Raw genomic sequence first — 22933 nt, forward strand, 5'->3', positions numbered from 1 at the left:
TTCCAGGGGCCTGGGGGCAAGTTGTCCATACCCAGGCAGGTGTCACTCACCCCGGCTTATGACAATGACTTTGTTCCCATCACACTCACTGGTTCTTTAAGCACTTCCAGGGGCCTGGGGGCAAGTTGTCCATACCCAGGCAGGTGTCACTCACCCCGGCTTATGACAATGACTTTGTTCCCATCACACTCACTGGTTCTTTAAGCACTTCCAGGGGCCTGGGGGCAAGTTGTCCATACCCATGAAGGTGTCACTCACCCCGGCTTATGACAATGACTTTGTTCCCATCACACTCACTGGTTTTTTAAGCACTTCCAGGGGCCTGGGGGCAAGTTGTCCATGCCCAGGAAGGTGTCACTCACCCCGGCTTATGACAATGACACTCCACCCTTCATACTTACCTATTGTATCAGCACATCCAGGGGCCTGGGGCATGTTGTCCATGCCCAGGCAGGTGTCACTCACCACGGCTTATGACAATGACACTGTACCCATCACACTTACTGGTTCTTTGTGCACCTCCAGGGGCCTGGGGCAAGTTGTCCATGCCCAGGCAGGTGTCACTCACCCCGGCTTATGACACTGACCCTGTCCCCTTCATACTTACCTGTTGTATCAGCTCATCCAGGGGCCTGGGGCATGTTGTCCATGCCCAGGCAGGTGTCACTCACCCCGGCTTATGACACTGACTCTGTCCCCTTCATACTTACCTGTTGTATCAGCTCATCCAGGGGCCTGGGGCATGTTGTCCATGCCCAGGCAGGTGTCACTCACCCCGGCTTATGACACTGACTCTGTCCCCTTCATACTTACCTGTTGTATCAGCTCATCCTGGGGCCTGGGGCATGTTGTCCATGCCCAGGCAGGTGTCACTCACCCCGGCTTATGACACTGACTCTGTCCCCTTCATACTTACCTGTTGTATCAGCTCATCCAGGGGCCTGGGGCAAGTTGTCCATGCCCAGGCAGGTGTCACTCACCCCGGCTTAATACACTGACACTCTACCCATCATACTTACCTGTGGTATCAGCACATCCAGGGGCCTGGGGCAAGTTGTCCATGCCCAGGCAGGTGTCACTCACCCCGGCTTAATACACTGACACTCTACCCATCATACTTACCTGTGGTATCAGCACATCCAGGGGCCTGGGGGCAAGTTGTCCATACCCAGGCAGGTGTCACTCACCACGGCTTATGACAATGACTTTGTTCCCATCAAACTCACTGGTTCTTTAAGCACTTCCAGGGGCCTGGGGGCAAGTTGTCCATACCCAGGCAGGTGTCACTCACCACGGCTTATGACAATGACTCTGTCCCCTTCATACTTACCTGTTGTATCAGCTCATCCAGGGGCCTGGGGCATGTTGTCCATGCCCAGGCAGGTGTCACTCACCCCGGCTTATGACACTGACTCTGTCCCCTTCATACATACCTGTTGTATCAGCTCATCCAGGGGCCTGGGGCAAGTTGTCCATGCCCAGGCAGGTGTCACTCACCCCGGCTTATGACAATGACTCTGTCCCCTTCATACTTACCTGTTGTATCAGCACTTCCAGGGGCCTGGGGCAAGTTGTCCATGCCCAGGCAGGTGTCACTCATCCCGGGTTATGACAATGACTCTGTACCCATCACACTTAATGGTTGTCTCAGCACTTCCAGGGGCCTGGGGCAAGTTGTCCATGCCCAGGCAGGTGTCACTCACCCCGGCTTATGACAATGACTCTGTACCCATCACACTTAATGGTTGTCTCAGCACTTCCAGGGGCCTGGGGCAAGTTGTCCATGCCCAGGCAGGTGTCACTCACCCCGGCTTATGACAATGACTCTGTCCCCTTCATACTTACCTGTTGTATCAGCACTTCCAGGGGCCTGGGGCAAGTTGTCCATGCCCAGGCAGGTGTCACTCATCCCGGGTTATGACAATGACTCTGTACCCATCACACTTAATGGTTGTCTCAGCATTTCCAGGGGCCTGGGGCAAGTTGTCCATGCCCAGGCAGGTGTCACTCACCCCGGCTTATGACAATGACTCTGTACCCATCACACTTAATGGTTGTCTCAGCACTTCCAGGGGCCTGGGGCAAGTTGTCCATGCCCAAGCAGGTGTCACTCACCCCGGCTTATGACACTGTCACTGTACCATCACACTTACCGGTTCTTTAAGCACCTCCAGTGGCCTGGGGCATGTTGTCAATCCGGTGACAGACACCTTCCTCGGCTACAGTCACTGAATCAAACACCATATAACAACAAATCATCCAGACTGCATTGACTTAGTCATTATTTGACACTTTTGGATCATACTTCCAGGCCCTTTGGGCTATTTTTCATGCCCAAATAGGTGTTTCACAGCTCGAATAAGGTCATTTACACTGTCTCCCCATTGAAATCAATTGAAACTGACCCTTTCCCCCATGGACATCAATTAAATCAGCACAAACATTTTCAGCATCACTATTTTGACATCCAGGAGGTACATGAAGCCAATTCATGCCCACCAAGGCTCACCCTCTCGGCTTCAGACGATTCGGCGGAGGGCCTGGTTCTTACACCCTCTCCCGAAAAATACTTAGTCGTTTTTTCAACAAAAAATTTTTCTGCATCACTTTTTGGACCTCCAGGCACTACATTGAGATGATTTATGCCCACCAAGGCGCACCCTCTCGGCCTCAGCCGGTTGGGCGGAGGGCCTGGTTCTTACACCCTCTCCCGAAAAATACTTAGTCGTTTTTTCAACAAAAAAATTTTTGCATCACTTTTTGGACCTCCAGGCACTACATAGAGCTGATTTATGCCCACCAAGGCTCACCCTCTCGGCCTCAGCCGGTTCGGCAGAGGGCCTGGTTCTTACACCCTCTCCCGAAAATTACTTAGTCATTGTTTCACACTTTTTGATCATTCCTCCAGGCCCTTTGTGTTATGTATCATGCCCGCAGGTGTCACACACCTCGGCTAATGACACTGACACTGTCCCCATCACACTTACTGGTTCTTAGTGCACCTCCAGGGGCCTGGGGCAAGTTGTCCATGCCCAGGCAGGTGTCACTCATCCTGGCTTATGACAATGACTTTGTACCCATCACACTTAATGGTTCTTTAAGCACTTCCAGGGGCCTGGGGGCAAGTTGTCCATACCCAGGCAGGTGTCACTCACCCCGGCTTAATACACTGACACTCTACCCATCATACTTACCTGTGGTATCAGCACATCCAGGGGCCTGGGGCAAGTTGTCCATGCCCAGGCAGGTGTCACTCACCCCGGCTTAATACACTAACACACTACCCATCACACTTACCTGTTGTATCAGCACATCCAGGGGCCTGGGGCATGTTGTCCATGCCCAGGCAGGTGTCACTCTCCCCAGCTTAATACACTGACACTCTGCCCATCACACTTACCGGTTCTTTAAGCACCTCCAGGGGCCTGGGGCATGTTGTCCATGCCCAGGCAGGTGTCACTCACCCCGGCTTAATACACTGACACACTACCCTTCATACTTACCTGTTGTATCAGCACATCCAGGGGCCTGGGGCAAGTTGTCCATGCCCAGGCAGGTGTCACTCACCCCGGCTTAATACACTGACACACTACCCATCACACTTACCTGTTGTATCAGCACATCCAGGGGCCTGGGGCATGTTGTCCATGCCCAGGCAGGTGTCACTCTCCCCGGCTTAATACACTGACACTCTGCCCATCACACTTACCGGTTCTTTAAGCACCTCCAGGGGCCTGGGGCATGTTGTCCATGCCCAGGCAGGTGTCACTCACCCCGGCTTAATACACTAACACACTACCCATCACACTTACCTGTTGTATCAGCACATCCAGGGGCCTGGGGCATGTTGTCCATGCCCAGGCAGGTGTCACTCTCCCCGGCTTAATACACTGACACTCTGCCCATCACACTTACCGGTTCTTTAAGCACCTCCAGGGGCCTGGGGCATGTTGTCCATGCCCAGGCAGGTGTCACTCACCCCGGCTTAATACACTGACACACTACCCTTCATACTTACCTGTTGTATCAGCACATCCAGGGGCCTGGGGGCAAGTTGACCATGCCCAGGCAGGTGTCACTCACCCCGGCTTAATACACTGACACACTACCCTTCATACTTACCTGTTGTATCAGCACATCCAGGGGCCTGGGGGCAAGTTGACCATGCCCAGGCAGGTGTCACTCACCCCGGCTTAATACACTGACACACTACCCTTCATACTTACCTGTTGTATCAGCACATCCAGGGGCCTGGGGGCAAGTTGACCATGCCCAGGCAGGTGTCACTCACCCCGGCTTAATACACTGACACACTACCCATCACACTTACCTGTTGTATCAGCACATCCAGGGGCCTGGGGCATGTTGTCCATGCCCAGGCAGGTGTCACTCTCCCCGGCTTAATACACTGACACTCTGCCCATCACACTTACCGGTTCTTTAAGCACCTCCAGGGGCCTGGGGCATGTTGTCCATGCCCAGGCAGGTGTCACTCACCCCGGCTTAATACACTGACACACTACCCTTCATACTTACCTGTTGTATCAGCACATCCAGGGGCCTGGGGGCAAGTTGACCATGCCCAGGCAGGTGTCACACACCCCGGCTTATGACACTGTCACTGTCCCCGTCACACTTACCTGCTGTTGAAGCACCTTCGAACTCTCCAGCCCAGGTGGCCCGTGGTCCGGAGATAGGATCCCGTGAAAAACCGATTCTTCCGCCGGCCATATCTCCCGAAGGGGAGCAAGACCTTTCCAACGAGCCCAGCCCCACGTTCCTGGGTGGTTCCTTCCCGGATACAGTGGCTCTGGACCGCCTGACGTCCCACGGACGTTTCTCCCGGACCGGACACAGCACAGACTCCGGGTTGGTCGCGTTCGAACCGGCCTTCTGAGTCCTTTCAGACGAGCCAACCCCCACCTCCCTACTCCGTTGTCGCGCGGAGCGGCGGCCGCTCCAGCCTTCAGGTGGACGTGACGGATTACGTTTGGGGCTCTACCTCCCGAACCGGACCGACCCCGGACCCCGTTACAGGCTCATCCGACGCGGCTCGAAGGGACCCTTCGATTGAGCCCTGGACCGTCTCTGTAGTCCTCCGGGTCTCAGAGATACGGGCCTTGGATTACACCCTCTCCGGAAAACGACTCTTTCGACGGCCGTATCTCCGGAACGGAGAGGCCCCGGGACACCAATTTCGGGGACCTTACACATCTCGACGAGCCCTTTCCAACGACACCGGCCCCGACCCTCTAGCCCCTCGGGGGCCCGAGATAGCATTTTGCACATTTGAGCCTCTAGCTCCAGAACCGGAAGTGCCACCGGGTAGAGACCGGCCTCATTCGAAAGGCACGCCCGAGACCTTTCCAACGAGCCCGGCCTCGTCTCTCTAGCCCACCGGGTCCCCGAGATATCGTACGCCGCGTCCTCCGCGTCCAAAGGGCTGTCGCCCGTGTCAACATGGCCGTCCAAGTTGGCCGCAATTAAACATTGTTTCAACGGCGTATATCCTAACCAACAATAATCCAACCTAACACAGGAACCCTTGGCTGTTTAACCCCTGAAATGACCTGCCATAACCCTAACTATAGGTACCCTTAACCTTGACGTTTCATATTTTATATTTTTTGTTTTTCATTTTTGATTGTGAACCTGAATGAGAATAGGTTGGTGTGTTATTCCAGGGGATATCTAGCATTTAATATTTTTGTTTATGAACCTAAATCAAGATATATATATTTGTTTGTTGTTCCATGGATTTTCCAGGCCTAGTGTGTTGTTTTCGGGAGAGAGATGGCCCGTGCGCAACTTTACCTTGGACCCGCTAGGCCTGAAGCTTGGAGTTCTTTGTCCCTAACCTAACCCTAACCTAACCCTTTTTTCATCATATTTTAACTAGTGTTTATGCTGCCTCATTATCATCAATGAAGCTTGTGCTTGCAAATGTCTGTTTGGGTGTAATTGTGTAAAATGTGCTGTAAATATGCCCATATTAGAAAATCAGCATATTAGAATGATTTCTGAAGGATCGTGTGACACTGAAGACTACAGTAATGATGCTGAAAATTCAGCTTTGATTACAGGAATAAATCACATTTTACAATATATTCAAATAGAAAACAGTTATTTTAAATTGTAAAAATATTTCACAATATCACTGTTTTTGCTGTATTTTGGATCAAATAAATGCATCCTTGGTGAGCAGAAGAGATTACTTTTAAAAACAAAAAATCTTACAGATATAAAACTTTTAAATGGTAGTGTATGTCTACAGTTTTTAAGTCTTTATTTAAAGAAAATGTACAGTCACATTACTTAAACTTGATTTTGTGAATAAGCTACAAACAATACATTCAAACATTAAGTCTCCTCACATTCATTCTCTCTCAGGGGAGGGGTCTTTGTCTCCTCAGGTGTGAATCACATCAGTATTCATGATCATCCACGCCTCCTCGCATATGGCCTTTCTAACACTAAAAGTGTCTGAACAAATGTTAAATGACTATATTGTTTTGTATGAATGAGTGATCAGGATGGTTTTCACATCATTTTGTAGCAAAAACTCTAGGCTACAAGATCCAGTTATCAAAAGTCTTGTGAACAAATGTTTAGTATGTGTTATATGGCCTTATTTCAATTACTTAAAATGTTTGTTTTTTCAAAAACCACACATAAACACGTACATACATGCTGTTCACATATTATTGTAGCCCAGTTTGTGCTGAATACAGTGTTATCAGACTTTAGCCATTAATATGTTTTTAAGCAACTGAAAAAAGCACAAATATCAAGGCATGTCAAAACTTCTCCATGGCCAAAAACACCCTCAGACCCCAGAGGGTTAATTAGCATTGTAGCCGACATTTATTTTTCTAAATGGCTTTTCCAACAGGGAAGTAGATTACTAGCTCATTTAAACTCAAAATACATCAATATATTCTCATACTATTTTAATATAATACTTGTAAAATATTTTGTCAATATATATCTGTTTTAGCTTGTCTGTGAAATTTTACCTTTCTGTATGTTCGTGTCTGGTGGCAAACACAAGCCCTTAGCAAATGATGGTAAACCTCTCACCTTTTTCACTTTCCTTTTCGCGACATGATCCATGTCTTTGCTGTTTGTTAGCAGAGTCAAACTAGGGGGAAAAGGTAGTCCTAAAAACTGGAACATGTGATCATCCTACATAGCACATTCGCACCATTGTTTACCTTTTACTCCACTGCCACAGGCAGATCTGTTACGTACATTCTCCTGATTTCACAGAACCACAGTGGAAAATGAAACTGTAACTGCGCCAACTGGCTCGGGTTGGCACGAATAAGTATGGTTTTGCAATGAGAACTGTTCATTCCGATGGTGGAAAAGTGGCTAAAGTTGATGAGCAGCATTATAGTACTAATTAAGCCTGATTGGATTGGTTTTGTAACAAATATTTTTATTTAAAAGTCTTTATTTTTGTATTATTTTGGAGTGCAGGAATAGTATTTGTCCTCCAGTAGGCGGGCCAAGGAGGGGATGATATAAAGGTGTTCAGGTACAGTATGTTTTGGAGGTGGCACCTTGTGACATCACAAAATGGTGTAATAGAAAATGAGTTATTTTGACAGCTTAGATTCAATAAATGCTCTTTTTCCACTGGTGAGGATGTGTTTTATAGTAAAATATTATGTCAAAATATCAAGAACATTTTTATTCCTCATGGCATGACCCCTTTAAGTGCACAGAGGTTATACAACTTCACAAAGATGATGCATTGATGTGACAAGTGAGCTAGGATATTCCATCATACAAACATATCATGCATTGAGTCCTTTGTCCTTGCATATCACCATTACATCCTCTCCTCACATAATGGAGTTAGGACTGTGCAAATGTAGGAACAAATGACAAGTTCTGGAGAGAATTCACTAATAATGGGTTTTGCCACAAATCTGCACACAAAATTCCAGAGCGGTTCTGAGTGCTATATTGCAGAAGATGCAGCAGACCGCCACATTCTGGACTGTACAGCACCACTCCAATATTGTGATCAATTGTGCTTGACAACACTGCACATCTGGATATATGCCAGGTTATAATGCTCTTCTCCATCATTTGATCATTATTTGATGAATTAGTACAACAATGATTGGTAGAAAATGTACGCAAGCATCTCTTTAACACTTTCACAGAAAGGAATGACATTGACTTAATTTAAATGCTCAAGACTCAGCATTACATGTATTTCAGTGCTGATTGCGGCTGATTAAACTAGATTGTGGGTGTTTAGTGAATAAGACTTGTTACAGTGAAATATCATGCGTAAAAGTGCTGCAACTGTTTAGTGAATTCACCCCTCTGTGTATTCTTGAAAAATGCATAAAGCATTTTAGAAAAAAAACAGACAGTGAAAGGTTGAATTATTTTATTTTAATTCTATATAACCTATTAAATGTACATGTGATGAATGGAGACATGCACGTGGCAGATATTCTGATAAACATTTTATAAAATTAGTTTTAGTATTATTGTTATAATAATAAATGTAAGCACAGCGTAGTTCTAGCAGGAAGACTCGCAGCTGTACATCATCGCACCATTAGCTAGGTAACTCCTAGCCAATCATGCGTCAGCCATCACCTTATAAGTCTGCTTACAATCTATCACATTGCTGTTTCAGTGTGCCAACATGGCAACTTCCACCACCCCACTGCCATCAGTGTCCCATCCTGCACGGGGGTAGACTCCTCGCCCCTGCCTCCTATCTTAGGTAGGATCTGATGGTTCCGAGTACAACTTCTTTAGACTGCCAGACGGGGCATACACGAAAGAGAGACATTACATTCCTGTTTCATATTCATCAAATAAATGTCATCTTAAACTAAATTCAAGTCTGCAAGTCTTCCTGATAGAATAATAATAATAATTATTATTATTAAGTTAAATTACTAAAAATTCTGACTTCAGTATCATATCAGTAATATGCCATTAGGACACAAGAGATTTATAGTGTCATGCAAAGATAGAATAATGAATTAATTTTTTTGATTTTGAGAAGCTTTGTTAAGAGAACTTATATATTAGATTTTCTTTTACATATTTCATTGATTTGAAGATAGTGTGCTTGTAAAGCATCTTTATACAGTGGTGTAGCGCGAGACTCCTGGACAGGAGTGGAAAGGAGAGAGGACACTGGGGAAGGTGCTCAAGAACATGGGCGTATAAGGGGCTGTGGTGCCTGTGGACGTCTTCCTCTTCTGACGGCGTGGCACATAACGGAAGTTCAGTGGAGGTTTAGCAACACGAACAGAACCTTTTATTTCCTCGGATGAGTCTGATCCAGCCTCTACAGACTCACTGGATTCACTGGAGGAGGTGGGAAGGGTGGGGTCTGATGCTGGGCTTGGTTCGGGCAAAGTTGCGACGACCTGATACACAGAGTCAACTAGCGGAAGTGTTTCTGGAACAACATTTTGGAATGAGGGTGCAGGGATGTGAGGAATATGAATGTCACTGGCTGGAGACTTGGAAAGTGTGTTGGACTTTTCCTCTTGCTTTCTTGATGTCACAACATGCACCTGTGGGTCAGTGCACCCATTGAAGCAAAATAATAGTGTTCATTAGTGTTCAAAAGTGGTAAGTACATTACAATTCTCATTCATTAAAGCTGCAGTGTGTAATTTATGTGACACTAGCAGTGTCATGCATGATTTTATATCTGTGAAATTACAAACTTATATGAAGAGAAAGTAATGCAAAAAAGATTTTCAAACAACGTGTAAGGTTTGTGAAATGTACATCAAATTGCAAGTGGAAAACAAAATGCATGCAGAAAGGTAAATGGAACAATGTATATCAGATATTTTCTGAAAAATATTTTTGCATCAAACAACAAATCATTGCACTTTTGCAATAGTTTATTCTTAGACATACAGACTGATTCTACGCAGTCAATACGTTTTTGTAATTTTTGACACCTTTTCTTCAAACCATTGTTTACAGGTTTGCAATATTAGGTTTGCCAAAAATTAAAAAACTTTACAAAAGTGCAAAAAAACTTAAGAAGAATACAATAATTTTACGCTTGGAACTTGATTTTAGGATTGCAACTTAATTTACACTTTCACAAATCTTACTCTGTGCTTTCTAATCTTATTGTCATTATTTATCTGCATACATGTCCTGCTTTAAATTGGATATCAATAAACTACAGTGTCCATAAAATGTATTTGGACACTTAAGCCACATTCAAAATGTATGAATGTCAATACATTAGATCACACAATATCAAAGCAAGAGACATTTATCTAAACCCTTTAACTGACTTCTCAGCTGTACGGTATACCTTAGTTTGATTATAAAAATGGTTTATGGGGAAGGGGTTGGGGAGGGATCTGTTGGTGGTTGTGACAGCAGCAGTTCACAAACTTCAGTGCCTCACACAAACGAAGGGTGAGAAAATGTAAATATGGGGAAGTTAAACTTTTTCAAAATCATGCATGACAGTACGGTTGACATCTAAAGGATATAAACAACAAAGCACAGGCTAAAAGTGGTTGACTTGGACAGTGGTAGTTGTATATGAGGACAGTAATGTATGTATTAAAATTTGTCATTAAATAGACATACTGAAACAATAAATAATTGTTTTTTATGAAAATCATGAAAATTTTGCACACAAACACTTTTTTCTTCAAATGTATCTACTCTTTTCAAGTTTAAAAATGTTGTGGATTTAATAAGAGGGGATAACTTGGGGACACCCTGGACACCATGCAAGGAGCAGACGTGTGAGCGACGAGCTCTGCGCACTTTGCTGAATTTTCGATTATTTTCATATTGTAATCTGGTGAAATTTGTTACACCCAGTTACACATTTGCCCTTTGTTGCAAAACATGGCAAAGAAGTCAAAATCCTCGGGCTCGGGAGACATTAAAAGACACTTACGTGTTCAGGATGAAAGCCCCGACAGGCCTACAGACCGGGGACTCCATTTGGATGGTGCGGTGAGAAAGAAGATCCAGTGTCAGTTGTCCAACATGTCGGTGATGTTGACGAAGATTCTTGCTGACTTGGAGGATCTCGCTGTAATACGTCGATCGATCACGGCGATGGAAATAAAATTCTCCGAGTTAGGTACAAGAGTGACTGATGTTGAAAAATGAATCGATTTTCTGGAATCTTTGGAGAGGGAATTATCCGCTAATCCACCCGCGACCAAAGTTGATCTGGAACATCTTCTTGAAAAGCTTGAAGATCTTGAAAATAGAAGCCGCAGGAATAACGTTAGAATTGTTGGAATTCCTAAGCTTGAGGAGGGCAGAGATATGGTGAAATTCCTAGAAGAGTTTTTCCCGAGTCTGCTCGACATAACAGGCCACAAGCTGGAAATCGAGCGAGCTCACAGAGTCCCATCTCACAGATCCGCTGAGGGAGACAGGCCTAGATCGATTCTGGCCAGATTTCTGAGATCATCCAATAAAGATCTTGTGTTGCGCCAGGCGAGGAGCAAAGGGAAGCTTTCTTGGAAGAACCATAATATTTTCTTGTTCCCGGACTTTGCGAGTTTGACAAGAGAGAAACGCGAACGGTTCAAGGAATGTAAGAAACTCTTACATCAGAAAAACATCTCGTTTGCTCTGATGTTTCCTGCCAAACTGAGAATAGAAACGAAGGTCGGTCGCAAAGTATTCACATGTCCAAATCTGGCAATGTCTTTTATAGAATCAATGACTGAGTAAACCATTGGATGTTTCTCATGTGAGTGGGCCTGACTCGCTGTACTAACTCTTGAGGATGCTGGGCGACATTTTGGGTTTTTTGAGTTGGCTCCGCCGAGCGGCTGGAGCTTGTTTTGTGAATAACACTTTTCCTTAAAGAAACTTTTGCATTGAAGTTCCCGGACAGATTGAGAGTGGACACTACGGATGACCGCAAAATATCTACATGCTGCTCACACAAAGGATGTTTTTTATGAAGCCAACGGATTGTGTAAGTCATGGTATATACTTTTATGCGGCCTCCGAGTGAATTGACTCGACCATCCGGGGAACCGGGATACCGGTGTTGTTTCTTTTTGTATTGGTTCCGCCTAGCGGCTGGAGCTTGTACTATTGAATAACACTCATTTGGAACAGCTGTGGATTAATCTGTTCGTTCTTAGTGCTTATTCCTCCTGCTGGCTGTAGTTTGTTTTGTTGATTTTTTTAAAAATTTTTTTATGGGACATTGGAATGATTACGTCATCCGCTGAACTCATAACAGCTGGCTCACTGAACGTTTGTTTGTCTGTCCGAGGAATATGAACGGTTTTATATCAGCTGGAATTTGTCTTGTGGAAGATCACACCTTTAAAACAGTTCTGTGAATGAATCTACACGTTCTTAGTGTTCATTCTTCCTATTGGCTGGGTTTATTTTACAAAGTATTTTCTGTTATGTAATTTTGCCTCACAAATTTGTGAGGCAAAATTGAGCAATCTGATGGCAAAGTCGTCGTGGGGACTCGTGGGCGTTCATGGACCTTTTGAGTTTAAAGGGATTGTCGCCGGTTGGCGCTGTCGTGCGCGGGGTTAATGCGCACGTTTTTCTTTTTTCTGTTTGTTTTGTTCGGGGGTTGATTGTTTCACTATTGGGGAATGTGGTCTATATAATTTTGTTTTTGACACACAATTTATTTTTTCTTCTATATCAAAATGTCAAATGTTAATATGAGTGTACTATCTCTCTCCACATGGAATGTGAATGGGTTGGGGCACCCCATAAAAAGAAGGAAGGGTATTACTTTTCTTAAACGTAAGAAATATGATATAGTGTTTCTTCAAGAAACACATCTCTCCCCCCAGGAAGATGAAAAATTTGGGAAGATATGGGGTGGACATGTTTTCTTTAGTGTTGGCTCAAGTAAGAGCAAGGGAGTCATAATATTGGTAAATAAACATCTACAATTCAAATGTCTCAAACAGAGCAAAGATAAATTAGGAAGAGTAATTATTGTTTTAGCTGAAATTCAAGGGCAAAGGTTGATTTTGGCTAATATTTACGCACCTAATGCTGATGATCAGGGCTTTTTTATAGATCTTGAAGGGATGTTGCAAACCGCTGGCACCCCTCATGATATAATATTGGGAGGAGACTTTAATCTTTTGATGGACTCAGTGCAAAAGTGTGTAAACCCCCTAGAGCAACATTGATGCTTCACAGGATGTGTAAAAATCTTGGTCTTACAGACATTTGGAGACTTTTGAACCCATCTGGTAGGGACTATACATTTTTTTCATCAGTCCACAAGATTTATTCTAGAACAGATTTTTTTTTTTTAATATCCAAATCCCTTATTTCATCTGTTGTTGATTGCTCAATTGGAAATATCTTAGTCTCAGATCACGCCCTGGTGAGTTTAGAAGTGATGCCACATATAGAGAAAAATAAATCTTATAGTTGGCGCCTTAATGTGTCCCTTTTGCAAAATCCTGATTTCCAACAAATGTTAAAGACTGAAATCAATGTTTATATGGAGACCAACTGGTCCTCAGTATCCTCTGTGGGCGTGGCTTGGGAGGCACTTAAGGCGGTTCTTAGGGGTCGGATCATACAGTATGCCTCATTCATCAAAAAATCCAAAGCACAAGAACTCGTGGAGTTGGAAGGAAATATTAAAAGTGCAGAAGCAGAGCTGAAGTGTCGTATGTCATCTGATGGCCTCAGAGAATTGACTCATTTGAAATACAGATATAATACTATTCTGTCACAGAAAGTGGAGTTTTGGTTATTCAGGGCAAGACAGTCATACTTTGAGTCAGGTGATAAAGCAGGAAAACCTTTGGCTAGATATATAAAGCAGAGAGAGTCTTTTTCTATCATTCCCTCAGTGAAATCTGCTTGTGGTGAAATATTTACCTCGGCTATTGATATTAATAATGCTTTTAAAAAGTTATATCTTGATCTCTATAGGTCCACGTCTTCATCTACTGATGAAGATATTAGGAACTTTGTGGAACCATTAGATCTTCCTAAACTGACGAATGAGCAAAAAAACTCTCTTGATTCTGAGATAACCTTGGAGGAGCTTGATGAGGTAATTAAGTCCCTGCCTACAGGCAAGTCTCCAGGGCCTGATGGCTTCGCCACTGAGTTTTTCAAATCTTATGCTACAGAACTGGCACCACTTATGTTAGAAGTTTATACTGATTCATTAAAGAATGGAAAGCTTCCACCAACCATGACACAAGCCCGGATCAGTCTGATTCTAAAAAAGGATAAAGATCCAAGCGAGTGTAAAAGTTACCGCCCAATTTCGCTGATCCAGTTAGATGTAAAAATTTTGTCCAAAATTCTGGCTAATCGATTAAGTTATGACATCTTTTATACATATAGATCAGGTGGGGTTTATTCGAGGCCGTAGTTCTTCTGATAATATTAGGCGTTTCATCAATATCATGTGGTCAGTAGCAAATGAACAATCTCCGGTTGCTGCCATCTCTCTTGACGCCGAAAAGGCGTTTGATATAGTAGAATGGGATTATCTTTTCAAGATTTTGGAAAGGTATGGGTTCGGGAATACATTTATTGGTTGGATTAAGTTACTTTATAGACACCGTGTAGCAGCGGTACAAACAAATGGGTTAATTTCAGATTATTTTACTCTGGATAGGGGCACCCGGCAGGGTTGCCCTCTTTCCCCATTATTGTTCTGTCTTGCCCTGGAACCATTAGAAGCCGCGATAAGAAAGGAGGATGATTTTCCAGGGGTGATTGCGGAAGGTGTAGCGCATAAGCTTCTGCTTTACGCAGATGATATTTTATTATTCGTCTCCGACCCCACTAGATCTATGCCTTGCCTCCACAAAATTATTAATTCCTTTTCCAAATTCTCGGGATACAGAGTCAATTGGTCTAAATCTGAAGCTTTGGCTTTGACAGCGTACTGTCCAGTAACAGCTTTCCAGCCGGGCGCCTTCATGTGGCCCAAACAGGGAATTAAGTATTTGGGAATTTTATTCCCAGCAAATTTGTCTGATTTAGTCAGAGTTAATTTTGATCCCTTAATAAAAAGGTTTTCGAATGATGTGGACAGGTGGGCTTCATTACACTTATCGATGATTGGGAAGGTTAATGTTATTAAAATGAATTGCATTCCAAAATTTAACTATCTGCTACAATCTCTCCCTGTAGATGTCCCTCTCTCTTATTTTAAGCAATTTGATAGCATAGTGAAGTCCTTCATTTGGAATGGTAAGTGACCCAGGTTAAATTTCAGTAAATTACATAGGCCGATTGACAAAGGTGGGTTAGGCCTACCCAAGATTTTATTTTATTATTATGCATTCAGTCTTAGACATTTGGTTCATTGGTCGCTTCCACCTGAGAGAGCTCCTCCCTGGTTTTGTATTGAAAAGGAAGTTCTTGCCCCTATCTCGCCACTGCAAAGCCTTTCGATTAAACTGGCTGGAGAGGTTAAGTCGCACCCCGTTATTTTGCATTTACACTCGATATGGACAAAAATGTCCAGAGGGTTTAATTCTGATATTTATTTAAATGTTGCCTCGAGCATATGGCAGAACCCTAAACTATGCATTAATAAGTCCCCTTTCTGTTGGTCAGATTGGATTGTGAGGGGGGTTAATGCACTTGGTGACCTATATGAGGGTGGAGTATTGAGATCTTTTGAAAATTTGGTTCAACATTTTGGGATTCCCAGATCTCAGTTTTATAAGTATTTACAGCTGCGCCACCTGCACTGCTCTGTTTTTGGGAGTAACATACACCCCCCTAGAGCAGCAGATACTCTGGAAGTGGTGATTGCTGCTTTTGGGAAGGGTCATGAGGCATCAGTGTATTACTCCTTGTTAATTCAGAGTCTGGGGGACCGAGCTTTAAATTCTCTTAAAAGATTATGGGCGAAAAATTTAAACTTGGTATTGGAGGAGGGAGTGTGGGCAAGGATTCTAAAAAACATAAAGTCTGCATCTAGAGATGCAAGGGTTCGCCTTATGCAATTTAAGATTTTACATAGATTTTATTGGACCCCCTCTAGATTGTATATGCTTGGTCTTAAGGACACACCCATCTGCTGGCGATGCCATACTGAAGATGGAGACACCATCCATGTTTTTTGGGGGTGCCTTAAGATCCAAGAATTTTGGCTGAAGGTTCAAAGTTTTGTGTGTGATGTGTTGGGCACTCAGGTCTTGTTCTGCCCCAGACTCTGTATTTTGGGTGATAGGGAGGTCATGGATTTGGTAGATAAGCACATGAAGGACTGGGTTTTGACCAGTGTGATGACTGGTAGACAGGTTATTTTGAGGAGTTGGAAGTCGAATGGAGCACCCTCGTTCCCAGAGTGGTGCACGGAGATGGGGAGGGTGGCTGCCTTTGAGGAGGGGTCGAGTATTAGGATGGGGGTTAGGGAAACTTACAATAAGAAATGGGGCAATTATTTAGCATTTTTGAGGGAATCTCGTGGTGGGGCGGTGGAGGGAGTAATTTAAATTTTTTTTTTATTTTTTTATATTTTTTTTTAAATTTTTTTTATTATTATTATACTTGATTATTGTATGTTATTTTATGTTGTTGTTTTAGTTTTCTGTGTGTGTGTGTCTATGTTCTATTGACCACAGGGGTGTTCGTGGGGGGGTCAGGGTGGTTTGAGAGTTTGGTAGGGGGAGGGGATATAGTGGGGGTTTAATGTTAAAAGTTTTTGATTCATTATATAGATGTTGTTGTATTTCTTGTGTTAATTTATGAATCAATAAAAAAAATTTAATAACAAAAAAAAAAAGAGGGGATAACTTGGTGTTGGGAAAATTTGTTATATCTGGTGTTTTTGTTATAAGCTGTGGTTCCCTTTCGTCCAGAAGTATAATGCTTTTATCATTTTTAAGCAAATAAGGTTTAGTTAAAGTTACATAGTGACATTTTTTTAATTATTATTAATATTATTGACAGAAAATTTTAAGAATTAAATCTTTTTATTGCTTTGAAATGTAAATATTTCTCATTTATCATGTTTACATAGAAAGAATTAAGGAAAATGGTTGAAGATGTCATTATAATGAAGAATAGCATGTTAAAGAAATATTCGGGGTTCAATACAAGTTTCGCTCAGTCACAGCATTTGTGGCCGTGCCACAAGATTTCTGCCCAGGATATTGTCAAGCGGCCCAATCAAGTCAAGTCATTTTTTTTAATTCACAATTCACAACACACATCATTTCAAAGCAGCTTTAAAAAAAGTATGCTGTAACAGAAAATGCTGAAATGTCTTAAAGTCCTCATTGTGTGGTTTAAATGAATAAAGCGATAAAAATCATGCCTTAAAATGTTTTGTCTTTAGGCCCCCAGTGACCAAGCCAAAGGCAACTGCGGCAAGGGACACATTACTCCATAAGATGTTAGTTAATTGAGATAAACAACCTTGGGAGAAACAAGGCCCAGTGTCCGTGGAGTAACACCCCTGTCTAAATTTGTCAGGAATTTGTTTTTGTTCTCTTGGCCATTCCATGACTGGAACAAGAATATGTTCGGAGTGTGTTCACTGTTTGTGTTGCTGTTGGCTGCATGCCAGAAGTCTGTCACATTCCTATAAATCTCTAGCACTGCCACTTTTGCGATGCTTGTCAAACATGCCACACCAGGAATTGGCGCCTTGGCCACCAAGATCTCTGCCCAGGATATTGGCAGGTCTATGAGCAGCTCTGTGTCCATGGAGTGACACCCCTGGCTAAATTTGTGCACTTACAGGCTTCCCATTTGAGCCACTGGAGGTCGTAAGCTTATCCATACTCTCTTTGAAGACTGTGCTGCTATTTGCTTTGGCTTCAGTCAAACGTGTCATGGACCAACAGGCCTTGTCTGTCAATGACTCTTCCTTAGAGTTTGGACTGGGCTTTCAAAAGCTGTTCTCTCAAGCCCAGAGAGGGTTATGCCCCTTTAGGGCTCAGGTTGTTATCTTGCAAGTAGAGATGCACTGATACTACTTGTATATGGCTGATACTGGAGGGTAAATACTAGTACTTAGTGTCATCATTTCATTATTCAGAGTACATAACTTAATGATGTGGTTGCACATGCTGTTTATGGCACTTCTAAGACCATTTTGAAAACATGAGAAACATTTTGGTGTTTAAACCATTTAAATTTATAATATCAGTTTTCATTTTATCCATATTTACCTGATATATATTCAGCTTATCTCACATGTGTGCACTCACTCACTCACTCTCTCTCTCTCTCTCTCTCTCTCTCTCTCTCTCTCTCTCTCTCTCTCTCTCTCTATTCCTGAACGAGTCAATTCAAGCTGTCTGAATAGTTCTTTGTATGCTTTGGAAGCCATTCATGGGTCTGGTCATCTCCAAGCAAGACTTTCTCACTGAATTGTGGATGCGATTGTGCTTGCTTATGATTTGCAAGACATTCAATGTCCCATGGGTGTTAAAAGGGATACTTTACCCAAAAATGAAAATTCTCTCATGACTGATTAACCTTTAAGCCATCACAGATGTGTTTGTCTTTCCTTCTTCAGCAGAACCGAAGTTAAGATTTTTAGAAGCACATTTCAGCTCTGTATGTCCATATAATGCAAGTGAATGGGTGCCAGCTGTTTGACAGTCCAAAAGGCATATTTAGGCAGCAAAAAAGTATTCCACATGACTCCATGACAACAGTTAGTTCATTTCAAACAGCTTCCCAGCGCTGGCCAGAAGTAAAGATTTAAAGTGAAAAACTTTTAATTATCAATTTATTTCTTACACAAACCTATCAGTTTGCTTCAGAACACATTAACTGATTGACTGGAGTCATGTGGATTACTTTTATGCTGCCTAAATATGACTTTGGGACCATCAAACAGCTGGCACCATTCCCTTGCATTGTATGGACACACAGCTGAAATGTGCTTATAAAAATCTTCATTTCGGCTCTGCTGAAGAAGGAAGACATACACATCTGGGATGGCTTAAAGGTGAATCAGTCATGAGAGAATATTCATTTCTGGGTAAACTATTCCTTTAAGGCTCATTCCACTAGTTCAGTAGTTCGTATGTTAATGTAATCTTTTTTGTTAACATTTTTTATTGATTCCAACAAAGACAAGAATAGATTTTACAACAGAATTATCCATACGGAATCAATTTATAACCCTTTATAACTCCTCCCCCCATGTCTCAACGGTCATCCCAGTGCACAAATACAAAATAACTCCATACACACATATAAACAGACACAAAAATAGAAATACATAAGTACATAAAAAAATACAAAATTCAACAAATAGAAAAAAGGACACACCAATAAAAAATGGTCTCCCTCCACTGCCCCACGCTAGGAGCCTTCCAAATGAGACAAATAACTGCCCCATTTCCTGCCATAAATTGCCAGATTACCCAGCCATCTGGAAGTCATCTCCTCAAATGCTGCCACTTTACCCAACTCAGTGCACCACTCACGAAATGAGGGCACATCAGCTGACTTCCATCCCCTGAGGATTACTTGTCTGCCAATCATCACACTGGTTAGGACCCAACTTTTTATATATTTATCTCTTATATTCACACATAAAGCTCTGGACCCTCAACTAAAATTCTTGGATCTTAACACATCCCCAAAAAACATGGGTTGTGTCCCCGTCTTCTGATTGGCATTGTCAGCAGGAGGGTGTGTCTTTAAGACCAAGCCTATACAATCTAGAGGGTGTCCAATAGAATCAATGCAAAATCTTTAATTGCATCAGACTAACCCTTGCATCTCTAGATGTAGACTTGACGTTTTTTAGAATCCTAGTCCATACACCCTAATCCATACTCCCTCCTCCAATACCAAGTTTAAATCTTTCTACCATAATCTCTTGAGAGAAGTTTAAGTTTACCATTCCAAATGAAGGACTTTGCTATACTATTAAATTGCTTGAAATAAGAGAGGGGGACATCTACAGGGAGAGACTGTAGCAGGCAGATGGATTTTGGAATACAATTAATTTTAATAACATTAACCTTCCCAATCATAGATAAATGTAATGAAGCCCACCTGCCCACATTGCTCAAACCTTTTTATTAAGGGGTCAAAATTAACTAACTAAACCACACAAATTTGCTGGGAATAAAATGCCCAAATACTTAATGCTTGTTTGGGCACTGGAAGGCGCCTGGCTGAAAAGCCTTTACTGGGCAGTATGCTGTCAGATCCAAAGCTTCGGATTTATACCAATTGACTCTGTATCCTGAGAACTTAGAAAAGGAATTAATAATTCTGTGGAGGCAAGGCATAGATCTAGTGGGGTCGGAGACGAATAATAAAATATCATCTGCTTAAAGCAAAAGCTTAAACCTCACAACACCACCACTGGAAAATCATCTTCCTTTCTTATCGAGGCTGCTAATGGTTCCAGGGCAAGAACAATAATGGGGAAAGAAACCAACCCTGCTGGGTGCCCCTATCCAGAGTAAAATCATCTGAAATGAATCTATTTGTTTGTACCGCCGCTACTGGGTGTCTATAAAGTAACTTAATCCAGGGGCCTGGGTAGCTCAGCGAGCATTGACGCTGACTACCACCCCTGGATTCAGGAGTTTGAATCCAGGGCGTGCTGAGTGACTCCAGCCAGGTCTCCTAAGCAACCAAATTGGCCTGGTTGCTAGGGAGGGTAGAGTCACATGGGGTAACCTCCTCGTGGTTGTGATTAGTGGTTCTCGCACTCAATGGGGTGCATGGTAAGTTGTGCGTGGATTGCGGAGAATAGCATGAGCCTCCACGTGTGGAGTCTCTGCGGTATCATGCACAGCGAGCCACATAATAAGATGCACGGATTGACAGTCACAGAAGCGGAGGAAACTGAGACTTGTCCTCCGCCACCCGGATTGAGGTGAGTAACCATGCCACCATGAGGACCTCAGTAGTGGGAATTGGGCATTCCAAATTGGGGAGAAAAGGGAATAAAAATTTTAAAAAGAAAAAAGTAACTTAATCCAACCAATAAAAGTATTCCAGAACACATATTTTCAAAACCTTAAAAAGATAATCCCATTCTACCATATCAAACGCCTTTTTGGTGTCAGGAGAGATGGCAGTGACCGGAGTCTAATCATTCTCCACTGACCACATGATATTGATGAAAAGCCTAATGTTATCAGAAGAGCTGCAGCCCCTGGATAAACCCCACCTGATCTATATGTATAAGATATGTCATAACTTTACTTAATCGGTTAGCCAAAATTTTTGACAATATTTTAACGTCTAACTGGATCAGGGAAATTGGGCGGTAACTTTTACACTTGCTTGTATCTTTGTTTTTTTAAGAATCAGACTGATCCAGGCTTGTGTCATTGTTTGTAGGAAGCTTTCCATTCTTTAATGACTCATATAAACTTCTAACAAAAGTGGAGCCAGTTCTGTAGCATAAGATCTAAAAAAAGCTCAGCAGCAAAGCCGCCTGGCCCCGGAGCCTTGCCTGTAGGCAAGGCCTTAATTACCTCGCCAAGCTCCTCCAAGGTTATCTCAGAATCAAGAGAATTTTTTTGCTCAGTCATCAGTTTAGGGAGTTCTAATGGTTCCACAAAGTTTCTAATATCTTCATCAGTAGACGAAGACGTGAACTATAGAGATCAAGATAGAATTCCTTAAAAGCATTATTAATATTAATGGCCAAGGTAAATATTTCACCACCAGCAGATTTCACTGAGGGAATGGTAGATAAGGACTCTCTCTGCTTTATATATCTAGCCAGAAACTTTCCTGCTTTGTCCCCCGACTCAAAGTATGACTGTCTTGCCCTAAATAGCCAAAACTCCACCTTCCATGACACAATAGTGTTATATCTGTATTTCGAGTCAATTCTCTGAGGCCATCAGATGACATTCGGTGCTTCAGCTCTTCATCTGCACTTTTAATATTCCCTTCCAACTCCAAGAGTTCTCATGCTTTGGATTTTTGGTGAATGAGGCATACTGTATGATCCGACCCCTAAGAACTGCCTTAAGTGTCTCCCAAGCTACACCCACAGAGGATACTGAGGACCAGTTGGTCTCCATATAAACATTGATTTCTGCCTTTAACATTTGTTGAAATTCAGGATTTCGCAAAAAGGATACATTAAAGTGCCAATTATATGATTTCTTTTTCTCTGTTTGTGGCAACACCTCTAAACTCACCAGGGTGTGATCCGAGACTAATATATTTCCAATTGAGCAATCAACAACAGATGAAATGAGGGACTTTGATATATGAAAAAATCTCTTCTAGAATAAATCTTATGGACTGATTAAAAAAATGTATAGTCCCTACCGGAAGGGTTCAAAATTCTCCAAATATCTGTAAGACCAAGATTTTTACACATCCTGTGAAGCGTCATTGTTGCTCTAGGGGGCTCACATACTTTTGCTTCACTATGATGAAGGACTGAGTCCATCAAAAGATTAAAGTCTCCTCCCAATATTATATCAAGAGGGGTGCCAGCGGTTTGCAACATCCCTTCAAGATCTATAAAAAAGCCCTGATCATCAATGTTAGGTACGTAAATATTAGCCAAAATCAACCTTTGCCCCTGAATTTCTGATAAAACAACAATGACTCTTCCTAATTTATCTTTAATCTGTTTGAGACATTAGAATTCTAGATGTTTACTTATCAATGTAATGACTCCCCTGCCCTTACTTGAGCCAGCACTAAAGAAAACATGTCCACCCCATATCTTCCCAAATTTTTCAGCTTCCTGCAGGGAAAGATAAGTTTCTTGAAGAAACACAATATCATATTTCTTATGTTTAAGAAAAGAAATAACCTTCCTTCTTTTTATGGGGTGCCCCAACCCATTCACATTCCATGAGACAATCCACTCATATTAACATTTGACATTTTGACATATTAGAAAATATAGATTGTGTGTCAAAAACAAGATTATAAAGACCACATTCCAACATTCATGTAACAATCAAACCCCAAACTTCCCCCTGAACCA

The 22933-nt window shown here is 42.7% G+C and overlaps 1 protein-coding gene across 1 annotated transcript in view; it reads right to left on the reverse strand.

The window, feature by feature from the left end:
* Positions 1–8393: 8393 nt before the first annotated feature.
* si:ch211-262h13.5 (uncharacterized protein LOC571127 homolog) overlaps positions 8394–22933 on the reverse strand; it is a 99379-nt gene continuing 84839 nt past the window's right edge. The window contains exon 7 of the mRNA XM_051688769.1: positions 8394–9563. Coding sequence (XP_051544729.1) covers positions 9123–9563 — 441 coding nt within the window. The 3' untranslated portion in view covers positions 8394–9122. The remainder of the gene's footprint in view (positions 9564–22933) is intronic.

The sequence above is a fragment of the Myxocyprinus asiaticus genome, chromosome 45, assembly GCF_019703515.2.
Source record: "Myxocyprinus asiaticus isolate MX2 ecotype Aquarium Trade chromosome 45, UBuf_Myxa_2, whole genome shotgun sequence".
In the NCBI taxonomy this organism is placed as follows: Eukaryota; Metazoa; Chordata; class Actinopteri; order Cypriniformes; family Catostomidae; genus Myxocyprinus; species Myxocyprinus asiaticus.